The sequence below is a fragment of the Chiloscyllium plagiosum genome, chromosome 22 (assembly GCF_004010195.1).
Source record: "Chiloscyllium plagiosum isolate BGI_BamShark_2017 chromosome 22, ASM401019v2, whole genome shotgun sequence".
In the NCBI taxonomy this organism is placed as follows: domain Eukaryota; kingdom Metazoa; phylum Chordata; class Chondrichthyes; order Orectolobiformes; family Hemiscylliidae; genus Chiloscyllium; species Chiloscyllium plagiosum.
In genome coordinates this window covers 17285574-17313207 of record NC_057731.1, presented here as the reverse complement: position 1 = coordinate 17313207, position 27634 = coordinate 17285574, and the positions used below count along the sequence as shown (strand labels likewise).

The 27634-nt window shown below is 40.4% G+C and overlaps 1 protein-coding gene across 1 annotated transcript in view; it reads right to left on the bottom strand.

The window, feature by feature from the left end:
• Positions 1-27634, bottom strand: part of LOC122561384 (coiled-coil and C2 domain-containing protein 2A-like) — a 268528-nt gene that overhangs the window by 220328 nt on the left and 20566 nt on the right. The window contains exons 3-4 of the mRNA XM_043713148.1: positions 11744-11828; positions 1042-1110 (exon numbers count right to left, since the gene is read on the bottom strand). Of these exons, the coding sequence (XP_043569083.1) occupies positions 1042-1110; positions 11744-11828 (154 nt within the window). The remainder of the gene's footprint in view (positions 1-1041; positions 1111-11743; positions 11829-27634) is intronic.

Here is a 27634-nt window from a genome sequence, read left to right as displayed (position 1 = left end):
CATGGTGTTGCTGCCACCATCGCCACCACTCGAGGTCTCCTGCTTCACCCACCACTTTCCAGGCTTAGAAGGACATAGTTTCAGAAAAGGAAGCCATTAACATTTTATTTAGCCTCTGGCCTAACAATAGGCAGCCTTTGGGTTTGGCTATAATCCAGAGTAAAAGAGTTGGGGATTCAGGCTTAGTGAGATGGGACAGATACGAGATAAGATAGACAAGATCACAAGCCCTGATGGAGAGGAAAGAAATATATATGCAGTGGAAAGGGAGATGGTTAAGTGAGCCAAAAACTTCCATTTTATATTGAGGAATCAAAGCAAAGCAAAAGAAAGTTATTAGATGTTTCAAGTTATTTTGACCCTTCAGGATTATCTCAGATGAGGAGAGGAGGCTGATCTCATAGAGTGACATTCATTGCTTGAGGTGAACAAAGCAAGACTAGGTCAGTCATACGCTGGATGAATTGTATTTAACAGAGGCTGGGTGGGACCTTTTTGGGGAATACTGGAGATAGGAGGGACGTGGAGGTGCAAGTCCATTGAACTGAAGGACAAGGGAGATATTAAGTAAATCAAGTAGACCAGCAGTGTTGAAAAGGATGAAAGGAGAGAGATGGAAATTAACAAGGGATGTACTACTAATTTTTATAGTGATGCATAATAATCAAAAATCCAATAGAATCACTCATGGAAAATATGGATGCAGAATGAGATTAGAAACTGATGAAAATTAATGAGTCAAAGTAAAAAAAACCTAGAAAGTGGCAAAGTTCTATGAAGTGTTAAAATCATTTTGGAAGTTGATCTGGAGGGTGAAATTGAGGGAACAAGAGTATAAGTAAATTGGAAAACAACAAAAATGAAATACAAGAAGAATGAAAAAGCAGTGTTACTTGATACAAAAGTTATGAGGTGAAAAGGAAAATTGTTTGAGCAAGGAAGTTGCTGTGTGGTTAGATGAATGGTGAGCAAAGGTGAAATCTTTGAAGAAGAGGAGAAAAGATGAGACTGTTTATTATATGGCAAAATAAAATAATATACCCTCTTCCTTATAGTTTCTCTTCTAGCTAAAATTCGATGTCTTATGTTATCTTCTTGCACATCTTCATCCTAAGGAAACAATTTTCAATTGTTAATAAAGATCCTGAACTTACACATGGACACAGTTTTGACAGAGGCACATAGCAGTACTATGGGTTCTGACCTCACTATAGTCTGTAGAAGTCTTTAGGAGAACATCTAATTTGCATGGACCAGAAGGTATTCACACATTGAGAATTGGATCTCTGAACGCGGAATGAGAGAACAGTGGAGGACAGTGGGAGAGAAGCTGGTTCATTCATTTCACCTTCCCCAGAAGAATAAAATTGTTGGTCCCTTTGACCCCATGAAATCAATATTAAAAAAGAAAAATTAAATTTACACTAAGGTCCTGCCATTTCTATGGCTGGTACTTCTGCATTCTCTCCGAAATTAAGAAAATCTAAGCCAGCAGTAAACAATTTGAATTATAAAAGTTGAGGAAGTGCACTGTCACATTAAGTATATAAATTCAATTTCATTCTTTCAAATCAATTGCATTTTTGTCTACCAGTCCTTTTTTGCTTTAAGAAATATTTTAAAGTTTGTAATACTTTAAAAGACACTTGATCATTCTTTTCCTTTTTTAAAATATGGAATTAAGAAAAATATTAACTCTCTACTGTGTTTCTTTTTGTTGAATCTTGCACTCACTAGAATAATTCGCAAGATATACAAATGTAAAGAGAAATCGGCAGCTCTGATGAAGAATCATCATGACTTGAAACATTAGCTTGCTCTTTCTCCATGGATGCTGCCTGCTGTGATCTCCAGCATTGTTTGTTTTCAGCAAAGAGAAAACAACCTTTCACACTGTATTGGATGAGATTACTGATTGGTTGGGTCTATTTCTTTATCTACTTGTGAACAAATTAGCACTATTGTCTCATACAGTTTAAAAAAGGTTATTTTCTCTTTACCTTGGACTTTCTTGCACGTTGTTCTGATCATTGAAAGTTTAAAAAAGTTTCAGCCAAATTGTGTTTTTTCAGCATAATACTTTCCCCAAAGTCTATGTAAGTTCCCTGCAGCTAACCTATCTGACCTAATTTGATCATGTTTCAGATCTCAAATAATCTGGGTCTGTTTTGTTCTTACCCTTTCCATGCTGTTGCAGTTAATTTGTTATGTCCTTTGCAATACAAATCCCATTGTCATACCAGGAGTTCCCAGTCAGCTACAGTCTGACATATATTCGTTTAAAATCATGGCTCTAGAAGTATTGATAAGTCAGATATTGAACGCCTTCATATACATTGACCAAAACCCGCATGCCATTAGTTTAAAGGCTAAACTCTAAAATAAATGATATTGATATGAATCACATGCATCATGTCACAAATTAAACATTAAAAACCATCATCTTTCATATTGCTTGCCACCAATAACCTTTAACATTCCTTTTTTTCAAGCAAAAATCCATTTCCCTTGAATAAGAATTAAGAAATAAGAATGTAGTCTTGGTAACAGAGTCAGCTCGCTGAACCTCCTAGAACATGGGTTCCCTGATTGGGGCTGTTAATCTGGTCCAGTCAGGTAGCCCTGACTGACATGAAAATTATGTGGTGTCAGTGAGTGGACAAAATCAGAAGTCACACTATACCAGGTAATAGTCCAATGGGTTTATTTGATATTTCAAACTTTCAGACTGCTGTTCCTTCATCAGGTGAAGTGAAGGGAGTCACACAGACAGTGAATTTATAATGTTAAAAATCACACAACATCAGTTTACAGCGTTATGAAGGCATGTACTTCCAAATAAACCTGTTGGACTATAACCTGGTGTTGTGTGATTTTTAACTTTGTCCAGCTCAGTCCAATACCAGCATTGCCACACCGCAGAATTTATATGCAGAGAGGTAATAGTAAGATAATTCCAGGCAATTAAGAATGTCAAAAGGTAAGTACACAGAGTGTAAGTGAAGTGTCAACAGCTAAATAGCAAGTGTAGGGACGACCTATGATCCAATTAATTAAGGTAGAGAGATAATGACAAAAAAAAACTACATGGCTGGAATAACATGATAGATATAAAAGTCACACAACGAAGGTCTAACAAAAGTAACAAATAATCCAAAACTGTACAAACTAATTAAGTTAGAACATAAAACACTCTGGTGCCTAACTCTATGAGATAATACTGTACTCAAGGACTGTTCATGTATAAATCAAGGGTGACTTGGTGACAGGATACTGGCCTCTGTGGAGTCATTTCAGGTTCCACTTCAGAAACTGCTTGTAGTCAAAAATTCAAAGCTAAGCATTGACAATCTAAAGATTCTTTTCTCTGACATTTTTAATTGTTTCTTGATCATGTTAAATTTATCTCCTCTTGCAGCTATTTCACTTGTGGAGCAATCTATCACAATTGATTCAATCATAAATTTTCATAATCTGAAACCTTGTAATACTTAATTTTTTCAGCTGCTAAAAAAAGCTCTAACTTATCAAGTTGTGAAGCTTTTCAACTTAGTCATAAGAATAGCAAATGGAAATATTTTTAAAAGATGGGAACATGTACGTATTGATGTCAAAGAGACTTTGATGTGTTTATTCAAAGAATACAGAAAGGACACATTCAAGTACAACAAGCAATTGGGATCATAAATGGCATGTAAGGCGTAAATGCTACAAGATTGGAGTATAGGGGTAGAGAAGTCTTATAATAATCAAGGTGAGACAACATCTGGAATACTATGTGCAGTTTTGGTCTCTACATTTATGAAAGGCTATACTTGTAGAGAAGGCACTACAGCAAGGTTTCACTAAATTATCCATCCATGAATGAGAGGCTGAGCAAATTAGGTCCATATTTTCTGGAGTTCAGAAGAATGAAAGGCAAACTCATTGAAATGTGTACAATTCTAAAGGGTCTTCATAGGGTAAGTGCTGAATGACTACTTCTGCTGATCACAGAATCTAAAACATGGAGGCACAGTCTCAGGATAAGAGACTGACTATTTAGAACTGAATAAGGAGAAATTACTTTACTCAAAAGGTTGTTTGAAGATCATGGAGTCACTATTATTGAATACATTTAAGACTGAAATAACACCAAGTTTCAAACTGTCAGGATACCAAAGATATGTGGAAGAGAGCAAAATAGATTTGAAACCTGAGATCAGCCATAATCATACTGAATGGTGGAGCAAATTTAATGGGCCATAAAGTCTTTGCATGCTCCAAATTATTATAACTCTCTACTTCACTTTGTCAATAGTATTTTAGTAAACTACATCAACACCCTTCCTGTTGCTTTTTATATTTTCATAAAATCATAAGAACTAGGAGCAGGAATTGGCCTTTCAACCAATCAAGCCTGCTCCACTATTCAATAAGATCATGGCTAATTTGACTCTAGCTTTAACTCCATTCTCCAACCTATATATCCCCATAACCCTCAACTCTATTGAAGATAAAACATCTGCCTAACTCAGTCCTGATTATATTCAGTAATCCAGTTTTCATTGCCCTCTGGAGAAAATAATTCTGGACAACAAAAATCCGAAGAAAATAAATTCATTCACTTGTCCATTTTAATTGGAAAAACCTTATTTTCAACTTTGACACTTGCCATTTTAATTGGAAAAGCCTTGTTTTCAACTTTGACACTTAATTTCATAAGAGGAAACATCCTCTCAGCATCTACCCTTTCAAGTTCCTTGAGAAATGATACAATCATCTCTTATTCTTTAAATCTCGAATGAGCATTAACCCAATCTGCCTAACCTATCCTCAGAAGATAGCCTCATCACCCCAGGAGATAGCATAGAAAACCTTTCCTGAACTGCTTCCAATGTAAGTATATCTTTCCTTCAGAGACGAAAACTGTACACAATAATTCAGATATGGTCTCTCCAAAGTCCACTTCTTGAAAGAGTCACCCACTTTATTACTCCACCTCTCTTGCAATAATGGTCAAATATTTTCTTTGACTTGTTAATTAATTGCTGGACCTAAATGCTAACTTTGTGATTCACATGCAAGGACATCTAGATCCTTAGCAGCATTCTGTGATCTCTCTCTTTTTAAATAATATTCTACTTGCCTTTACTATGACATCATGAATTAATGTTCAAAGTTTGTGCGAAGATTTGTAGCTCGGGTGCTCATTGCTGTGGTTCTGTTCGCCGAGCTGGAAGTTTTTGTTGCAAACGTTTCGTCCCCTGTCTAGGCGACATAATCAGTGCTTGGGAGCCTCCTGCGAAGCGCTTCTTTGATGTTTCCTCCGGTGTTTATAGTGGTCTGTCCCTGCTGCTTCCGGTTGTCAGTTTCAACTGTGCGGATTGTTAGCTGTCTTCCTGTTTGTACTATATAGTGTTTAGTGCAGTCCTTGCATGGTATTTAGTACACAGAACCACAGCAGTGAATTAATGTCCTATTGCATATCACCAGACCTTAAAATAAATTGTTCCCTAGTTGCTTCCACAATGTACTGATCTAAGAAAATGTCCCATACAGAATGGTCTCATTCTTCAAGCCACCTTTGCCAATTTTGATTCATCCAGTCTACATGAAGATTATAATTGTATAGGATTATTATAGTAGTTTCTTCACAGAACTCTGATTATTCTTTGATTTATGGCTCTGTCTTACTTTGTGGGCTGTGCGGTGGCACAGTGGTTAGCATTGCTGCCTCACGGCACCAGAGACCCGGGTTCAATTCCCGCCTCAGGCAACTGTTTGTGTGGAGTTTGCACATTCTCCCCGTGTCTGTGTGGGTTTCCTCCGGGTGCTCCGGTTTCCTCCCACAGTCTAAAAATGTGCAGGTTAGGTGAATTGGCCATGCTAAATTGCCCATAGTGTTAGATGAAGGGGTAAATGTAGGGGAATGGGTCGGTGTGGACTTGTTGGGCCGAAAGGCCTGTTTCCACACTGTAAGTAATCTAATCTACTATTCATACATTATTCGGTAGGCTATAAGTTACTTCTATCACTGATTTTTATTTCCTATTTCTTACCTGTTATTTCTTATATAATGTAATGCATAATGTAGTACATAGAAACTACAGCCCGAGTTCTTATACAAGTTTAATGCCAGAAATAAATAGAAGGTTGGTACAATGAAGTAAAGTTAAGGAAGAGAAAGTTCTTATGAATTACAAATACCAACATAGATGTGTTGGGTCATTTGATTTGTTTCTATCCTGTGTAATACACTTATAAATTCTGTGTAATATACTTACAAATTTAAAACAAATATTATTTTTGTCCTTTCTTTGTTATCTCGATGGAAACCAATAAACCAGAAAGCTTACCATGTGATCCCAAAGAAAGAAAGTAATGGACAAGTTTTCACTTTGCATAACTTTTAAATTAACAATCAAACCAAAATCAGGATACACTACACATGAATTAACTGTAAAGTTGTACTTTATTTAAAATAACCTTTAAATTGTGAATGGCACTGAGTGTTTTGATAGCTGTTGTCTGCAAGGACTAGTGAAGTCGCTTGCGATATTCTATCTATCTTATCTCTATGCTGTCTCTCACATCCAATTTCCACTGTATCTTATTACACAGTTCCCAGAATAACTCACCTCTCAGTGGATATTCACCCAAAAAATGGCATTCCTTGCATCTGTCATCTTTGAAAGGCTACTATGTTTCCAGACAAGCATTGGTTTTCCAAAGCTGCCCTATTCAGTTAAGGGCAGAGTCAGAACATGATGGAGAAGGGGAAGATGGTACTGCAATTTTCCAAAATGCATCTGATGTCCTGGTGAACAAGGTGGTCCAGAGGAGAGGTGTCCTATTACAGGAAAACTGGCACAGGAGACCATATTGGCAAACACTGTCAGCCTGTTGAGGTCACACCTGGTTAAGTGCCCCTCCAGAGTGCGGAAGAATGGCTTGCAATGCCACAAGAATATCAATCATCTTCTCTGTTCAGGCAGCGTAAGTGCCACACTATCCTCTTTGCTACCTGACAGCTTTTATCTTTGCTACTGCACCCTCCTTCCACCAAGGCTTATGCTCTATCATACTCATTATTATATGCAATACCTTCCCTCATTTGATCTTGTTCCCTAACCTCCACAAGCACGCTGCCTCTTCAGAACACCTCATCACCGTTCCACACATGTATCAGCACTAATGGCTGTGCCACCCACTGTTATCTCATTCATTCCGCTGTTTTCTGCTGTTACAGGAGAAGACCGCCCATAACAGGGCAGAACAAGGCTGAAATTTTCGCAACATTTGGATCCTTAACCACCACGAGGAGAGAATCCTTGCCTTCAATGAAGAAGTTAGAAACCATTCCTGAGGAGCAGCATAAACGCCCATGTCCCTCCAAATAAATGCTTATCACTCTGCATGCCACTGCCACTCTCACATTCTGCTCTCAATCTCATTCATTATACATCTCTTCTAACCACTGGCTGCAACACAGTCTTTCTCATGTCTTGCAGGTACAGCCAGCCTACTCATGTCATCTGTGGAGAAATGTCAATTTCTCCCATAGACACCCTCCTGGACTTTTGAGATAGAGAATACCGAAGCCACAGAGGAGGCATTGGCAAGGCTACTACCTACTCCTTAACCAGCCCTGAGGCATTCACCTTGGTGGGAACATTAGGCTGGAAGGGATGAAAACACGTGCTGGTGAGTAGTTCACAGCAACAGCTGGCCCAGGAATAAACACTGCAGGTCATTAGCCTTTGGACCAGCCACTTGCTGAACCCCAGGCAGGGAACCCTGTGGCAATCAGGGAGTTCATCCAAATGTACAGAGCAGAGCACTAGTACACAGGCATATGGAACACAACAGTCCTCACTGCCCAGAAGCTGTGGCAGTGCAACAAATCATGCAAAAAATCAGTCTACCTCCATGACCAGGTCATGACAGCAATGGAAATCCAAGGCCAGCACCCCCAGGTGGTATGCACAAACATGCACTCCACCGTCCCACCCATTGGTCCTCAGAACTTAAGAACTGGAAAAGGGAGGGGGTGCGGGGAACTTTGATACCACTCCAGTTACCCCCTCTTTACAAAGAGACAGGATGGAGCCAGGATTCACCACACACAGCCATTGGCAGTTTTGGATGCTGCAGATCTGGCCAAGCTTTCCACGGTCACCTTGCCTGACTCCCCCTGTGAAAATTAAATTGTATTCACAGAGTTCACCTGTTACAGTGGGAGCATACCATACATTTGACTAGAAGCGTGTTAAACTAGGGGTAATGCAAGAGCATCACAGATAGAAGCGCTTTCTCCGACGCCTAAGTCCTCCTGATCGAGGCCTAAAAAAAAGAAAAACAAAGAAAGAAGTGGGCGGCACGGTGGCACAGTGATTAGCACTGCTGCCTCACAGCACCAGAGACCCAGTGTCCACGTGGGTTTCCTCCAGGTGCTCCGGTTTCCTCCCACAATCCAAAAACGTGCAGGTTAGGTGAATTGGCCATGTTAAATTGTCCGTAGTGTTAGGGGCAGGGGTAAATGTAGGGAAATGGGTCTGGGTGGGTTGCGCTTCGGCGGGTCGGTGTGGACTTGTTGGGCCGAAGGGCCTGTTTCCACACTGTAAGTAATCTAATTCAAATCTAGTTTGATGAAATGAGTTTAAAAAGTGAGCTTCTCTGCAAATAGTATGAAGTTATGTTTAAGAAGCTATACTTTTTGCGCAAAATTCATTCCTTGTGATAAAAAGTTCTATATGTTCCAGATACAGATAAGCAAACTTTTGGCAGACATCCAAGTTAAACATGCAAACAAGAGATCTGAGAGAGAAAATCCTAAAATAATGTACAACTATAACATTGTCTGGTGACTTGGGCCCTGCTTCTCTCTCAGATGAGCAGAGGCAATTAATGTGATGCCCCACTTAGAATGAAAGAATAGTGACAGGGAGAAAGCAACATAATATCAAATGGGGATAAGAATAACCCATCTTGGTAGTTAAATGGAATATATCAAGAAAAATTGAAGTGTAAATGAAGTTAATCATGGATAGCTTTCTCTTGGAGATAAGTGTGCACTCGCCCATAGACTTTTTAAAAAATATAACAGAATTAGATGATTTGCCACAATCTGAAACTTCAGACCTGGCCACATGGATAACATGATTCCTCCACACATCCCCACTTTTGATCTTTCAAAAATATTACCTGAACATATATATGGCATAATAATCTTGGTCTATCAGTATAAGTATGCAGAAGTATTTGTCACATCTGAAGTAACCAACATGAAGGAATGCATAGTGAAAATGCACTGAAAAATAGGTCTCAAATATGTACAATTACAAGATAAAGTGGTTATTGTGGCCTGAATGGCAAGAAAACATATTTTAAATGATAAGGCATTGGCACAGAATCCATACAGAAACTGACATCGAGTCATAGAGTCATAGAAATGTACAGCATGGAAACAGACCCTTCGGTCCAACTCATCCATGCTGACCAGATATCCCAACCCATTTAGTCCCAACTGCCATCACCCATCCCATATCTCTCCAAATCTTTCCTATTCATATACCCATCCAGATGTCTTTTAAATGTTGCAATTGTACTCGCCTCCACCACTTCCTCTGACAGCTCATTCCATACACGTACCACCCTCTGTGTGAAAAAGTTGCCACTTAGGTCCCTTTTATATCTTTCCCTTCTCACCTTAAACCTTATGCCCTCTAGTTCTGGACTCCCCCACCGCAGGGAAAAGTCTTTCTCTATTTATCCTATCCATGCCACTCAAGATTTTATCAAACTCTCCTTATAGCTCAAATCATCCAACCCAGGCAACATCCTTGTAAATCTTTTCTGAATCCATTCAAGTTTCACAACATCTTTCCGATAGGAAGGAGACCAGAATTGCAAGCAATATTCCAACAGTGACCTAACCAATGTCCTGTACAGCTGCAACATAACCTTCCAACTCCTGTACTCAATACTCTGAACCAACAAAGGAAAGCATACCAAACGCCTTCTTCACTATCCTACTACCTGCGACTCTACTTTCAAGGAACTATGAACCTGCACCCCAAGGTCTCTTTGTTCAGCAACACTCTCTAGGACCTTACCATTAAGTGTACACATCCTGCTAAGAGTTGCTTTCCCAAAATGCAGAATTAAGAGAAAATCTAGAATTAAGAGTCTGTCAATGATCATGAATCCATTGTTGGGAAAACACATTTTGTTTACTAATGTCTTTCAGTGGAGGCACTGCCATCCTTACCTGGCCTGGTCTACATGTGACTCCAGACGCACAGCAAGCTGCTTGGCTCGTAACTGCCTCTGGATTAAAACAATCAAAGTGAGATGGGCCAAAAATTAAAGTAAAATGAAATTTGGGTTGGAACAATTGAAGTCTCCGGGAGGGAGAAAATACTTAATAAGGAAAACCCACAAGATGCGTATGTGAAGGGAGAACTTCACCTTGAGAGTCAAGGTAAACTATATTGCCATAGTGAAGATCAGAGTGGTGCTAGAAAAGCACAGCAGGTCAGGCAGCATCCGAGGAGCAGGAAAATCGATGTTTCGGGCAAAAGCCCTTCATTAGGAATGCTCCTCGGATGCTGCCTGACCTGCTGTGCTTTTCCTGCACCACTCTAATCTTGATTCTGAAATCCAGCATCTGCAGTCCTCACTTTTGCCTATATTGCCATGGTGGCCTGCCGTAGCAAATAGGTAGATACATCAAGTCATCCTTGAGAACAGATTTATCTGAAGGCATCACACAAAGATATGAAACTGACTGGAAGAAAAAGATATAGTTAGTTCATCAAGTCTGCCACATATTTCATGATAGCTGAAGCATTGGCTAAATGCCTCCTACACCCTTGGAAAGCTCAAATGGAACAACTACCTATTCAGACATATCTTAGAATGCCAAGTGAAGCTTACATACTCTTGAGGCAGGGTACTGTCAAATAGGATGCAGCCTTCTCCTGTTGTGCTTGACACTTTTACCCAGCTACCTTAATTTTATCAAGAAACCTCTGCTGTATGGTTTGTGCCAGTGCAGAGTGACTAAAAGCTATTTGTCCTAGTAATAGATTTAACTAACAATGCCTGTGGACTGGAACTTATGAATCACCTTGCTTACATCTGCTGAATTGGTCTCCAATGGATTAAAATTAAAATTCTTGTATACAAATAATTCTCTAGTCTTTTCCCACTCTACCTCCACAATATCTTCCATGTCCTATAATGCTTTTTGAATGTTCCCCAGTTCAATTACCTAATCTTACACATTCTTCAGTTTGTGGCAGACGTTCAAGTAAGAATCACCTTTTACAACACTATTTGAGCCTCTCTCACATTGTTTCCTTCCGTTGTTTTAAAAACCATCATTTCATTGTTCTCTCAGTCATTTCCTCTAATTTCACAACATTCATGTTTGAAGCAGATCTAAAGATTTTATTACATTAAATGGTACTAAATCAATACTGATTTCAGTTGTCTTACTTAATGTATGGATCCCATTTAAAAATATAAAATCCAGGGATGTTTGCTGGGTTTTTTTCTGTCAATCAGAAAGAAATGGCAGTTTTGTCTCTTTGCAAAAATCTATTTTGAACAGTCACTTGCTTGTCACTTCTCAGCATGACTTTCATGAATTGTGTATGTGGGACCTGGTATAGAGTTATCCTATGTTCAATTTCCTGCCATTGAACTGAATGGACAATGTGTGTGGATAATTTGGTAAGAAAAATTTTTCACCTACCCATAATGCCTGCTTTGGCAATGGAAGTATTTCATCACTTTCACTTTGAGAATCACGCAATTTTGATGTTTCAGCTGGATCCTTTCTCCTCAAACACAAGGAAGACAATTAGTATAAGCAGTATTTTTAAAATTCAAATTGTTAAAAAGTTGATATATAAAATATCAAAGTGTTAAGTACAAATATTAACTCATGAGCCTTCAGGTGTTTAAAAAATAGTGAAACATGGAATACAGAATTTTAATATCACAGAACTATTGTACTAGGTTAAAAATGTTCAAATGTTTGAATGTCAAGTCCAAATATACATGTTAAAACCAGTGAGTACACAGGTACATGCAGAAATGCAAGTCCCAAACATAAACCCTTTTACACAAAATATCAACCTTTTATAAATTCAGGTATAAAATTTGAAAGCATGCCCAGCACAGTGGAAAGTGAGCCATCTTGGGGAAAGACCAACTTGGAGCATTTGCAGGCCCATGGCTTAAGAAACGACTGTATTGTTTGACTTTTAATATTACTTCTTTATTTTTCTATTTTTAATACTAAGTCAACTGTAGTGCTGAACAGTTCAAACTTATTTTTTTTATTTACTTCTGGAACTATGATTTTGTACCTCGGTACTTTGTACCTAAGATGGCGCTGTGTATGATGACATAGTATACTTTTCACTGTACTCTTGTACTTGGTACTTAAGCACACATGACAATAAAAGCTAAATCTAAATCTAAAGTGAATGTCAACATCATGTCAGGATAGCAAAAGTGAGGACTGCAGATGCTGGAGATTAGAGTCGGGAGTGCGGTGCTGGAAAAGCATAGCAGGTCAGGCAGCATCCAAGGAGCAGAAAAATCGACGTTTTGGGCAAAAGCCCTTCATGAATGCCCCAAGAGATTATCTCCTACATTTGACAACTAGTGAATGAGCATCTGTGATCTCTTGGATAAAGTGGAATCCCATCCCAGTTGCCTTGACAGTGATGGTGACCTTTCATTTCTATGCCACTAGACCATTTCAGACAGCCACTGGGGACTTCTATGAAATCTCACAGGCATCCACTCACAAATTTTGAGTGACAACAGGACAACAGAGTCAAGGAGGCATGTGAAAAATTCATAGCTATCCATTTCCAGTGGGACTGAGCTATAGGGACATTTCCATTACAGACTAGCTAACTGATAATCTGCTATTCAATATAACTTATTGACTGAGAGCCATTTCATTTTGCACTCATTTGGAATAAAAATAAAGTTACTCTTCTACCTGCTTGTGATGTGATAACTGAAGCAGAAAACATATCTGAGAGACCCCGAGACTCTGCAGTACACTTGTAGCTGTAAAATTGTGAGACCCCCATGAGTGGCATTACAGGGGCTTATAGAAGGTTTCAATACTCTGGACTACCCCTCCATTAAACAGAAGGCTGGTTAACAAGCATTCATCTTAAGGAAACCTCCCCAAGGCTGTGACATTCTGCCTGATGCCAAATTAGTGCCATTCTGTCTTTCTCTCTCTCTCCATATACACAGTCCTGCAGCCCTATAGAATATTAAGAATCCTATAACTACTGTTGCAATATCTGGGCATTCTCTTAGCATCCTGTGTTTTACAAATGCTAACACTTCCCCACTATCTCCCACAAGAAATGGTGAGAGTCATCACTTAGGTATGAATACAATCCTGCAGCCTTACAAATGCTTGTCACTTCTCAGCATGACTTTCATGAATTGTGTATGTGGGACCTGGTATAGAGTTATCCTATGTTCAATTTCCTGCCATTGAACTGAATGGACAATGTGTGTGCCCTGAACACCAGCTTTACAGCTTTGACTGCACCACTCAAATGTTAGGTCCACAATTCACTTGGATATGAGAGAAAGTACAGGTACATATAATGTTGATGTAGCAAGACAATAAATGGTGTCCTGAGGGAAGGGCAACATCTCTATGTAATGGGGAGGATGCTACATGGCTTTCATTTTAGACAACCAGGGAGGGACTTAAAAGGGGAACAAGACTACCTGAAAAGTTAGAACAATGAAATGGTTAACAAGTTTACATATTCACAGGTATTATATTTCTTTACATCAACCAAACATTCGTGCCATTGAGGTAGTCTCAAAAGAATTTTTTTTTTACTTACCACTATGCTTACATATGGGTCAACATTCACAGCTGGACCTGGGGAACCCTATTGATTGGCATGTCCTGCTGGCTATGAATACTTTGGTAGATGTGTGCTGTGGCCTTGGTGCCCAGAGACCTTCAGGCTGGTGACAGTCTCCCTCCTTGGACTGATGTGCTTCAAACAATTGGAGTCACTGGCAGAGGAAAGGTGGAGGGGCAGGGAACCTCTCAAAAGTCCTGTGATAAAGCTCCGAGGGTGCCAGCCTGTCACTCATGTTTGTGAGTGCCTGCTGACACGACTCTGTCTCCTTGAGATGCAACACCTGATATGAGTTTGAAGTGCCTTGCCCCCTTCCTGCCATTCATGCTGAATACTCATGGCTAGAGTGATGCAGTGCAGGTCTGAGTGCATATCTGCAGTGACTAAATGTTTGCTGGATCTGAGTCTCCAAGGCAATAGCCACCCTTTCCATGAAGGCAGCTAAGTGCTCACATGATGGAGCTATCACAGTTGATAGAAGATAGAATTGCTCCTCTATTTTTGCCCATGACATCCCTGCCTGTCTCTGAGGTCGAGCATTTCAGTTATGGCTGAGTACAGAAGCATGTCTTCTATATTAGGCTCAGCAGGCACCTGATCTCTAACAGTCTTCTGAGTGCCAGGATTTGGCAGTTTCTTTGACTCTGGACACTTGTCAGTGATGTGCTCACCAGATTGTTTGCCTAAAAATATTGTAAACTTCAGAATTTAAATAACTGCTCTGGAATTGAAAGAATTACCAATAACTCTTTCTGGAATAAACAGTTTTCTGAGATGAAAGGGATAAGGAGAATAAAGGAATTCAAGGCAGCATGTTAATTAACCATCCATGGGAAGGAATTGAAGCGACATAAAATTACTGTTTCCTGAAAGAGAGGTAACAACTACTTGATAATTTGCTGCATTGTAACAAATGGGCAATTGTTTGCATAAGGAATGCCCTGGTTGAAGGAGTTAATGGCAGGACAAGCTGTAACTTTGATCAACAACTAACATTGAATGTAAAAATGATCTGAGAAGTTACTCCTGATAAGGCAAGCTACAGACTTAATGACTTCAGAGCATAATCAATGTTGTGGATCTAATGAATCTAAAGGGTCATCAGTAACGTCACATCAAAAACTTCATAACACAAAAAATCCTATAAGAATTCAACTTCAAGATTCTTCAGCAGCAGAACATTACAGGATCACACTCCATAAGGACTGAATGCCATACATTCAGAGACAGATGCTGTTGTTTGGATTCATAGCTAAACTCCATCATTAATGGGGTTATAGCTAAGTTGTCAGGCTTAACTTGCTTACTTGACGGGTTCTTATTTTGGTTGCTAAACGCAATAAAGTTAAGTACTTGCTTCAGTATTTAGACGTCTGTGAGATTTCTTGATAAGTAGCCAAATTAAAGGTAGCTTGTGATAATTTACACACAACTATTTAGTTCAACTAAGGTACACACTGAGATGAAAGTTTCTGTACTGGTGGAGAGCATAGCTGAACAATTTTCTGGTGAATGCTGTGAGATGTTACAGGCTTCATCCACAGATGTACTTGGGGTGGACAGCCTCTGAGACCTCTTCTATTTCGTTGTCTGTTGACTGTTCATACCTGTGGAAGATAAAGGAGACAACTAGAAAGTGAAGAAGACTAACCCCTTTATGGATAGGAACATGAAAGAACGGCTGCATGTCTGAGAAGAGTAAACAACAACATAGTTCACAAGCTTCCCACATGCCAACTACTCCATTGACCCAGCTGGGTCATGGCCCACACACAACAAGTGGACCACGTCTCTCTTGAATGCAATGGAAATTGGATATAATCAAGATCTCTGGTAGTCCAGATCTTCCCCTTTCAGTTGTGTGCTGGCTTGTCCTACAAACAGAAAGGTTGAGTATGTTGGGAGTGTGTACATGAGCACTTAATGTGTATGCAGAGCTCTGCCAGGTGATGATCCCTGCCAGCTAGCAAGTAGGAAGCACAATTCTCAAGAAAGGGCAGAATATTATCAGCATTAAGGAGGTCTAAACCCTTCAATGCACATGACGTATGTGATCGTGTGATTACCAAGTCTGTGTGAACTGGCTGCACAGTTGCCTCAGAGTTGGACGAAGAGATGGTCTTATGAGTTTGAGGTTGCAATGAGATGTTGGTGGCACTTATCTTTGTGGAGCACAGGAGGCTCTTAATTCTCTTCTTGCATTGAGGCCAGCTGTACTGATACCAACTAAATGCATTGGTTTCAGACGTGATCGGAGTCTAGGCCTACCTGTGTTTGATGGGAGTGGTTTACCTCCTTTGAGAATGAAAGAAGATCTCCTGTCTCAGAGAATCATAGAATCCTTACAGTATGGAAGCAGGCCATTCCGCTCATTGAACCCACGCTGACCCTCCAAGGACTTACCTCTCCTACCCTATCCCTGTAACCCTGCCATGACTAATCCACCTAACCTGCACATCCCTAAATACTATGGGCAATTTAGAATGGCCAATCACCCTAATCTGCACATCTCTACACTGTGGGGGGAAACCAGAGCACCTGAAGAAATCCATGCGGACGTAGGGAGAATAAGCAAACACCAACAGAGTCAGCCCAGGGTGGAATCATACCAGAGCCTCCTGTGCAGTGAGGCAGAAGTGTTAACTACTGAGCTATCATGTCATCCTATCTCGAAACAACCTAGAGCAAATGCTCCAATGAGACATCATTAAAGCAGTGTGGGATATAGGTAAAGTAGTGTTACTTCTGCAATCATATTTACTTATGCAAGGTAAATGAACTCACACCAGTGTATAATTGTTTCAACCAAGAGCTGAGTCAACAAGAATGAAAACTATGTGAAGGAAATACATAGTTGTTTTTGTATTAGCTAAAATGTGCATACAAGAATGAAATGTGCCTGCAAACAATGGTAGATGTTACAGACAAATAGATAAAGTGCTGTGAGGGGAGGGGATTAAGTTAGATATGCCTGTACAAACAGTAGTTACAAGCATCTATTTCCTGCTCCTGCAAAAACAAGAACAAACCACAATCAAGAAGTCATGAGGTCATAAGGTCATAACAAGTAAGGGAAACAGATGGTAGTGAAGGAGAATATACCTAACAATGGACCACAGCAGGATGTGGTTAAATGGCCTTGTGAGGCCAGATATAACCATTTTGTCATAGACAAGACCGGATAAGGCAAGAGATAAACAAGAGTGATGGGCGCCGGTCTTAGAGAAGTGGGATATGTAAACGGGGGGGAGCAATGGGAGGAGAGAATAGGAATGAATTACATAAATATTGTGTACTAGTTGAATTCAGTGTGTGTGTGTGTGACTGTCTTTGTACCCAGTAGACACCACACCCCTCTTGCAAGAGCGAAATAAATGACTCTATTGATTCAGATCTTGTCTCGGACTAAAATTATTGAAGTGAGTGAGCTTCGTTTCTCACAATTGGGAGCCGTCCGGGATATTCTTCCATCACCAGGGAGAGTGGCTGGCCCTGGACACGGAAGATGCATCCCATTCCCAATTGAGGAGCGGTCTCATGTCCCGGTTTGGTCCGCTCCCTTGGGCGACTGGTACGAATCCCACAAGAGAGACATCTGAATCAGACAGTGAAAGAAGGTCGATAGAAAATACGGCAAAAAGGGGCCAGGCAACTCTGTGCACAGAGAGAAAGTGAGGACTGCAGATGCCGGATGCTGCCTGACCTGTTGCGCTTTTCCAGCAACACATTTTTCAACTCTGTGCACGGGCCAAGGTAAGAAAATTGACTTTTAAGTGCTGCCTTGGTGGCCGGGATTGAGTTTTAGTAGTTAATAAGGGACTAACGAAGGAACTCAATATGGGCTGTGCCGTGGGAAAGGAAAAAGCCTCCGGGAAAACAAAAGAAAAAGGCAATGGAAATGGAGGGGGGGTCCTTTTCAACATATCTCCATAAACTCAGTTGGGCAGGATGTTGTGGAATTGGAAAAATAATACTTGTACAAGGGAAAAAGAGATAGGAAAAAGATGATTAAATATTGTTGCTTTATATAGACTAAGGAATCCATTCTTCGTCCTGCCGTCTTTTGGCCAAAGTACGAGTTGGACGAAGACTGGGTTTGTAAATATTTGAATTTATACGGATATGAAAAACAGCCCTACAGTCAGGAGGAATCAGACTATGCTTCAAGTCGGAAGGGCTAGTAGCTGGAGGGCTACTGAGAGTACACTTTGTAACTAAATCATGGCCAGACATCCAGAAAAATATTCAAAAGATAGAGGGGTGAAGCGAGGAGCACCTAGAGGTGTTGTTGCGGGAAGCTCAGAAAGTGCCTATGAGATACGATGTGTGTGAGAGAGAGAGATAGAGAAAAGAGCTGTACAACTAATGGAAAGTTTAACCCTTTGTGAATTGGTTTGAATGCACATTTGTTTGTTGGTGATTGAATGTTTGTGTTTTGTTCCTTGGAGCTTGAGATCCGGGACTGTTTTGAATCTGATTTTTATTATGGAAACTTAACATGATTTCTTTTAAGGTTAAGGATTTCACAGTGATTATGAAATAAAATGTTAAATTCTGTTCTTTTTACAGGTCATGACTGCCTTACTATCAGTTTCTAACTAATCTCTTTTATCCTTACAATAAAATGTTAACTCCTGTTCTTTTTACAGGTCATGACTGCCTTACTATCAGTTTCTAACTAATTTCTTTTATCCTTACATAAAAGTGATTTATGGAGGACAGTTGAAGTGTCAGTTCAACATTAGATTATAATATTTTTTAAAAATCCTATGGTTAATATCTGTGACCTTGGATTCAGCCATTATTCATGCGTTAGAAGTCTTTTTTTCTAACTTGAATAGACAAACCCTTTTAAGGTAGCTCTGATTATTTCACAGCCTATAGAATTGTAATTGAGCAATGATTGGTCAGGACTACTTAAGAAAACTAATTTTGGATTTAAATTAAGGAACTAAAACTGGGTAATTATAGTGGATTTCAAAGTTGGGAACTGTATGCATTTTACATTTTAAATATTGAATACTGAATAAATGAATTTATAATATATAAATATATATTTACAAGTTAGAAACAGGCTTTAAAGTTAGACAAGCATAAATTGATGAATTGGTATTTGAAGTTATAGGGAGCAAGAAATATTGCAATACTTCTTAAAAAAAAATGTTCAAGGTCTAAACAAAACATTGGGTGATGAAGAACGGCCATTAGGTGGCCCTAAGGCTGTTCAGTTGGTTAAATCAGGTCAGCAATTGATCTGGCAATGTAACATGAGAAGTAGAAACAAAAGGCAAAAATAATGATAGCCACGGTTGATGAGATAATAAAGAAAAGGGACAAAATTAAAAGGAGAAAGAAACCGGAATGGTTAAGGAGGAGATGTTAAGGGGTCTGGTGGACAGGAACAAGGATTGAAGTGGAACTCCTCACAGGCCGGATGTTGTTACTGTGAAAGGACTGGTCACTTTAAGAGAGAGTGTCCAGATCTGAAAAAGGAAGTAAAGGAAGTAAAGGCAGTACCGTTTATGAACCTTGATGAAAAATAGGGGTGTCAGGGGTTCCTGCACCCAGGGGCCCACCAGGAACCCTTGATAAATTTAAAGATGGGACTTTATAAAGAGGACGTAGTTTTCCTAGTCAATATGGAGGCAGCAAGGTCATCGTTAAAATTTAGGCCCAAGGCAGCGGGAACGAAAGAGTTAATTGGATTATGGCAACAGTTTTGTGATGAGAGGCACGAAGAAGCAGTTTTGCGCTCATGACAAGATACTGCCACCAAATTGGGGATTGAATTAACTGCAAATGGTGCTATGAAATCTGTTGAGGGTCTTAAAAATAAATGTGCTCGTGCAAAATAATTACAGAAACAGAATGAGAAGTCACAAGTGACTGATAAACAAATAGAATTGCGCAATTACAGTTTTAAAAATGTTTTGGTCATTTGTTGCGTTTCCACCCTGAATTACAGATAATGATTTTTATATTTATATAATATATAATTAATAATTAATATTTACAATAAATCGATTGTGTTAGCCTGAATCTCTGGCCACTGCCAATCCCAGAAACTAAAGATTTGTTCTTAAAGAAGTATATAGTGGGCTTGTCCTCCTCTTTGTCTTTCCTCAGGAAATAGGGTTTATTGGCACAGACTCCGCCCCGCTGTTCATTCGATTCGACCGGGAGATTGGGTCTTAGTAAAATCATGGACAGAGACTAGATTGCAACCGGACTGGGAAGGGCCGTTTCAGGCTCTTTTGACTACCGAAACGGCAATAAGGACGGCGGAGAAAGGCTGGACTCACTACACTCGGATCAAAGGGCCAGTGGAATCTCCAGTTGAGGAAGAAGTCTGGACAGCCGAATCAACACAAGAACCACTGGAACTCAGACTAAAGAGACTGAGTAACCGATTATACAGTGGTGACGCGAGCATGGGGTTATTTCTATGGGATTGTATATTAAGTCTTTTGGTGCTTCAGCATGATTTTTATAATGCTGGGGATGCTTAGGGTTATGATACAAGCTCTCTTAATATTTGGATTTTGTCAAACATTATTTTCATATGTGTTATTAACAGTTCTTGAGTCTGATAATCCGCAAGTAATAGACCTGATGCATGCAACTTAGTAAATTGTGGGGATGTAGATAATCAGAGACAGTACCGGAGCTCAGAGATACATCTTAAGTCCTATGGGAATGGCCTCGGTGATGGTACTGGTATAATGGTCTCGTCACAGTACACCAGGCCCCCTTCTGACCAGCTCTCGATTGTCCCGATAAAAAGTGTAACCCAATATACCTAACGATAAAGAAAACTACAGGGCACGAAGCAACTCTGGGGTGGGGGGTGGGGGAGGAGGCACCTGTCAGGTACAATTAATGAAACATTTGGGATAGAAATGAAAGCAAACGAGAATGATTTCTCATGCTGTTGTTTTCGAAGTAGCGAAGGAAAGGGAAAACGGGCAGAACTACTGGATAATAAGATACAACCTTTCACCCCTCCCGATGACCCTAAAGTAGTAAAAATTATAGAGGTAAAGGACTTGAAACAGACCATCGAAATAGAAACTGGATATGGGGATGCAAATTCCTGGGTTGAATGGTTAAAGTATACTGTAAAAGGTCAGAACAAGAGCAATTGCTACGCATGTGCTTCTGGTAGACCAGTGGCCCAGGTGGTTCCCTTTCCGCTCGGGTGGAAGTGAGACAGAAAGGGCATGAAATGTATGATAGCCCTGTACCAGGATAAGACTGCATTGAATGATAGAAATTGTACCTCCCTATCTCTGATGTTCCCTTCCTTGGAGAAGAAAGACTTAAAAGCACATCCCCACTTCCGTTTTCAGCCGCAGTCAGAAATCACACGTCATGTGTGTGTAGACGAGGTACAAATCGGTCCAGAGACTTGGGGGAGCTGAAATTATGTAGAGATTAAGAATGTCACCGAAACGGACAAGGGAGGGAACTACTCAGCACTAAAGGTTCCCCGAGCGGATCTGTTGTGGTACTGTGGAGGCAAAATATTGAGACCCGCCCTACTTCCGGATTGGAGATGGATATGTGCAATTGTACAATTGGCAATTCCATTTACCCTGGCATTTGAGAAGGAAAAGATAGTAGAGAAAAAGGAAGCAGTAAGAGATCACTGTTAGACACTTCTTTTGATGACAGGATTTATCTCGATCCTGTAGGAGTCCCTAGGGGGGTAACCAGATTGCAGCAAGCTTTGAGCCAGCTCTCTTTTGGTGGGTAACAATTAATAAAAATTTACATTGGATAAATTAAATTTTCTATAATTAACAGCGATTTATAAATTATACAAAAGATGCAGTTAAAGGAATATCAGAACAGCTTGATGTGACAAGTAGGATGGCATGGGAAAATAGAATGGCCCTTGATATGATTTTAGCGGAAAAAGGGTGATGTTAGGAGGAAGCTGTTGTACCTTATTCTTAATAACACTGCACCTGAAGATTCAATTACTCGGGCCTTAAGGGGACTGACTACCTTAGCAGAGGAACTGGCTGCAAATTCAGGAGTAGACACATCTCTCACGGAATGGCTTGAATCATAGTTTGGAAAATGGAAGGGAGTGGTAGTCTCCATCCTTACTTCCCTGATAGTAGTAGCCAGGGTATTGGTAGCCATTGGTTGCTGTATCATACCCTGTATACGAGGACTCACCCAAAGACTGATTGAGACAGCCTTAATGAAACAAATGTCCCTAAACAGCAATCAGAGAGACTGTTAAACAATGAAGGAATAAGTGACTTCGGGGAGATTTCCAAAATAAATGAAATTTTGGGTAAAATGCTCGTCAATTTGGAAGCGAAATATAAGAAAAATGCAGAATGTAACAAATGATAATTAAAGAAAAAGGGAGAAATTGTGGGATATAGGTAAAGTAGTGTTACTTCTGCAATCATAATTACTTATGCAAGGTAAATGAACTCACACCAGTATATAATTGTTTCAACTAACAGCTGAGTCAACAAGAATGAAAACTATATGAAGGAAATACATAACTGTTTTTGTATTAGCTAAAATGTGCATACAAGAATGAAATGTGCCTGCAAACAATGGTAGATGTTACAGACAAATAGATAAGATGCTGTGAGGGGAGGAGGTTATGGTAGATATGCCTGTACAAACAGTAGTTATAAGCATCTATTTCCCGCTTCTGCAAAACCAAGAACAAACCACAATCAAGAAGTCATGATGTCATAAGGTCATAACAAGTAAGGGAAACAGATGGTAGTGAAGGAGGATATACCGAACAATGGACCACAGCAGGATGTGGTCAAACAGCCTTGTGAGGCCAGATATAAGCATTTTGTCATAGACAAGGCTGGATAAGGCAAGAAATAAACAAGAGTAATGGGCGCTGGTCTTAGAGAAGTGGGAGCTGTAAACAGGGGAGCAGATAATAGGAACAAATTACATAAATATTGTGTATTAGTTGAATTCAGTGTGTGTGTGTGTGTGTGACTGTCTTTGTACCCAGTAGACACCACACCCCTCTTGCAAGAGCGAAATAAATGACACTACTGATTCAGATCTTGTCTCGGACTGAAATTATTGAAGTGAGTGAGCTTCGTTTCTCACAGCAGGGAGCCATTTTTGATGGTTGGCAAACCATTTTTGATGGTTGGTACCGATATCCTGGGGGGGAGGGAAAGTTGCTAATTCTCTTCGGAAGGGGTTAAAATAATTCAGCAGAGGTTGGGAACCTAAATTGTAGTTCCAGTATACAGGAGGTTGAAAGTAGTGAGGTCAGAAATGAAGTTTCAAGGTCACAAGAGTTCACCGGCAATCAGGAAGGCGGTTTGAAGTGTGTCTACTCCAATGCCAAGAGCATCCGGAATTTCAGGGAGGGGTGATAGTTAATGTTGAGTGATAACAGGTTCCAGTGATGCCCCTAGTTTGTAGCAAGTGAATGGGTGTCTGGATGGTCTTAAACTATAGTGCCAGAAACTTCAACCCCAGATACTGCCAGAACAATCCTCCCTCCAACCACACATGATTTACTGCTCAAGTTTCCAAAGAACCTGCTTGTATACAAATGAACTGAAGAGCAGATAATTGTACAAGCACCTTGCCATAGAAGATTTGAGGCCATCTAAGGTTTGACTTCAAAATGGATAAGGCTGGTTATGTTAATTAATTATAAACTTCGCTTTTAGCTTGCAAAGGATCATCCTTTCAAATGGTCTATGATCTGGAATGTTATTGCCAAAATTTAATCTCCATTGAGGATGCACATGTAAGCTACACATTGTGGGGACTTCCAATGTGGCTGGCAGATGTGTGAGGAAAATAAGCAGTGTAAATCAGAGTAAACTAGGGATAAGTAATAAATGCTGGCTTAGTTAGCAATACACACATCCCATAACCATTCTTTGAAAAATATTTCAAATACAAAATAATTGACACATAATAAACTCTCCCATCTCATATTTGTTATCTCTGGTTTGTTGCCCGTGCCATATGTTAGCGAGGCGAGGAACAGGGAGATAGAGGAGTTGAACAAGTAGCTACAGGAATGGTGCAGGAGAGACGGTTTCGGATACCTCGATAATTTGGGTTCTTATGGGGTAGGTGGAACCTCCACAAACAAGATGTTCTACACCTGAACCAAAGGGGTACCGATATCCTGGGGGGGAGGGAAAGTTGCTAATTCTCTTCGGAAGGGGTTAAAATAATTCAGCAGAGGTTGGGAACCTAAATTGTAGTTCCAGTATACAGGAGGTTGAAAGTAGTGAGGTCAGAAATGAAGTTTCAAGGTCACAAGAGTTCACCGGCAATCAGGAAGGCGGTTTGAAGTGTGTCTACTCCAATGCCAAGAGCATCCGGAATAAGGTGAATGAACTTGCAACATGGGTTGCGACCTGGGACTTCAATGTGGTGGCCAGTTTGGAGACATGGATAGAGCAGGGACAGGCATGGTTGTTGCAGGTTCCGAGATATAGATCTTTCAGTAAGAACATAGAAGGTGGTAAAAGAGGGGGTGGTGTGGCAGGGACAGTAGTCAAGGACAGTATTATGATGGCAGAAAGGACGTTTGAGGACACGTCTACTGTGATAGTATGGGCTGAGGTTAGAAACAGGAAAGGAGAGGTCACCCTGTTGGGAGTTTTCTATAGGCCTCTGGTTCCAGAGATGTAGAGGAAAGCATAGCAAAGATAATTCTGGATAGGAGTGAGAGTAACAGGGTAGTTGTTATGGGGTTTTTTAACTTTCCAAACATTGACTGGAAATACTATAGTTTCAGTACTTTAGATAGGTCAGTTTTTGTCCAATGTGTCAGGATGGTTTCCTGACACAGTATGTCAACAGCCAACAAAGGACAAGGCCATATTGGATTTGGTACTGGGTAATGAACCTGGTCAGGTGTTGGGTTTGGAGGTAGGTGAGCACTTTGGTGATAGTGACCACAATTCCATTACATTTACTTTAGTGATGGAAAAGGATAGGTATATATGGCAGGGCAAGATTTATTGTTGGGGAAAGGCAATTATGATGCGATTAGACAAGATTGTGGGCGGCACGGTGGCGCAGTGGTTAGCACTGCTGCCTCACAGCGCCAGAGACCCGGGTTCAATTCCCGACTCAGGCGACTGACTGTGTGGAGTTTGCACATTCTCCCCGTGTCTGCGGGTTTCCTCCGGGTGCTCTGGTTTCCTCCCACAGTCACAAAGATGTGCGGGTCAGGTGAATTGGCCATGCTAAATTGCCCGTAGTGTTAGGTTAAAGGGGTAAATGTAGGGATATGAGTGGGTTGCGCCTCGGCGGGTCGGTGTGGACTTGTTGGGCCGAAGGGCCTGTTTCCACACTGTAAGTAATCTAATTTAGGATGCATAGGATAGGGAAGGAAACTGCAGGGAATGGGCACAATTGAAATGTGAAACATTCAAGGAACAGCTATTGTGTGTCCTTGATAACTATGTATCTGTCAGGATTTACTAAAGAAGTTGAATCTCTTATCAAGAGGAAGAAGGCGGCTTATGTTCGGATGAGACGTGAAGCTCAGTTAGGGTGCTGCAGAGTTACAAGTTAGTCAGGAAAGACCTAAAGAGGGAGCTAAGAAGATCCAGGAGGGGACATGAGAAAACATTGACAGGTAGAATCAAGAAAAACTTTAAGGCTTTCTATAGGTATATCAGGAATAAAAGAATGACTGGAGAAAGATTAGGCAGAAGAGGATACTGCAGATGCTGGAGATTAGAGTCAAGATTAGAATGGTGCTGGAAAAGCACAGCAGGTCAGGCAGTATCCGAGGAGTAGGAAAATCAATGTTTCAGGCAAAAGCTTAGGGCCAATCAAGGATAGCAGTGGGAAGTTGTGCATGGAATCCAAGGAGTTAGGGGAAGTGCTAAATGTATATTTTTCATCAGTATTCACATTGGAAAAAGACAATGTTGTCGAGGAAAATGCTGAGGTACAGGCTACTAGACTAGAAGGGATTGAGGTTCACAAGGAGGAGGTGTTAGCAGTTCTGGAAAGTGTGAAAATAGATAAATCTCCTGGGCCAGATGGGATTTATCACAGGATGCTCTGGGAAGCCATGGAGGAGATTGCACAGCCTTTGGCTTTGATCTTTATGTTGTCATTGTCTACAGGAATAGTGCCAGAAGACTCGAGGGTAGCAAATGTTGTCCTCTTGTTGAAGAAGGGGAGTAGCGACAATTGGTAATTATAGACCAATGAGCCTTACTTCGGTTGTGGGTAAAGTGTTGGAAAAGTTTATATGAGGTAGGATTTATAATCATCTAGAGAGGAATAAGTTGATTAGGTATAGTCAACACAGTTTTATGAAGGCTAGGTTGTACCTCACAAACATTATTCAGTTCTTTGAGATGGTGACCAAACAGGTGGATGAGGGTAAAGCAGTTGATGTAGTGTGTATGAATTTTAGTAAGGCATTTGATAAGGTTCCCAACAGTAGGCTATTGCACAAAGTATGGAGGCATGGGATTGAGGATGATTTAATGGTTTGGATCAGAAATTGACTAGCTGAAAGAAGTCACAGGGTGGTGGTTGATGGGAAATGTTCAGCTGGAGTTCAAGGGCTGAAGGGCCTGTACTGCGCTGTAATGTTCTATGTTATATATTTATTAAATATGCTATTTGCCATTTGATCCTACTGTCAAGTGTTTTAACAACAACACATGCCTATGTTTGTAGCTTGTATCAGCAATAATTGAGATTTATATAGTGTTTTCAATGCAAAAGAAATCAGAAGACATGCCTCAAAGTATTAGAATACAAGATATAACCCCAAAACATATAAGCAGATAGTACATCAGAGAACCAACAGTTTAGTCAAGAGGGTATGTTTAAGATGCAAGAACATTACTGACGATTCTTTTGGTCAATAAGAGATTGAAATGTATAAGCATAACTTATGCAGTGTGTCTCAGGATACTGTTGACTGAAGGTCTTCTCAAGCAAACTCAGTCATCTTAAAATAAGTCTTTCCAACTCAATTGATGGATCCTGGCAAACTGTACATCTTTAAACACTGACTCAAATTCTCAAATGTGGATAAAGGAACTTAAATCTGAGGATTACTGTGGCTCAGTCAAAGGCATTTTTGCCTCTGAATCAGATAGTTCAGTTTCCAAGTCCCATTCCAGTTCTTGGGCATAAAAATCAAGGCTTGCAGTGCAGTTCAAAGTTTGTGAGAAGATTTGTAGCTCAGGTGCTCGTTGTGGTTCTGTTCGCCGAGCTGGGAATTTGTGTTGCAGACATTTCGTCCCCTGTCTAGGTGACATCTTCAGTGCTTGGGAGCTTCCTGTGAAGTGCTTCTATGTTGTTTCCTCCGGCATTTATAGTGGTTTGTCTCTGCCGCTTCCGGTTGTCAGCTCCAGCTGTCCGCTGCAGTGGCCGGTATATTGGGTCCAGGTCGATGTGTTTGCTGATAGAATCTGTGGATGAGTGCCATGCCTCTAGGAATTCCCTGGCAGTTCTCTGTTTGGCTTGTTCTATAATAGTAGTGTTGTCCCAGTCGAACTCATGTTGCCTGTCATCTGCATGTGTGGCTACTAAGGATAGCTGGTCGTGTCGTTTCGTGGCTAGTTGGTGTTCATGGATACGGATCGTTAGCTGTCTTCCTGTTTGTCCTATGTAGTGTTTTGTGCAGTCCTTGCATGGGATTTTGTACACTACATTGGTTTTGCTCATGCTGGGTATTGGGTCCTTCGTTCTGGTGAGTTGTT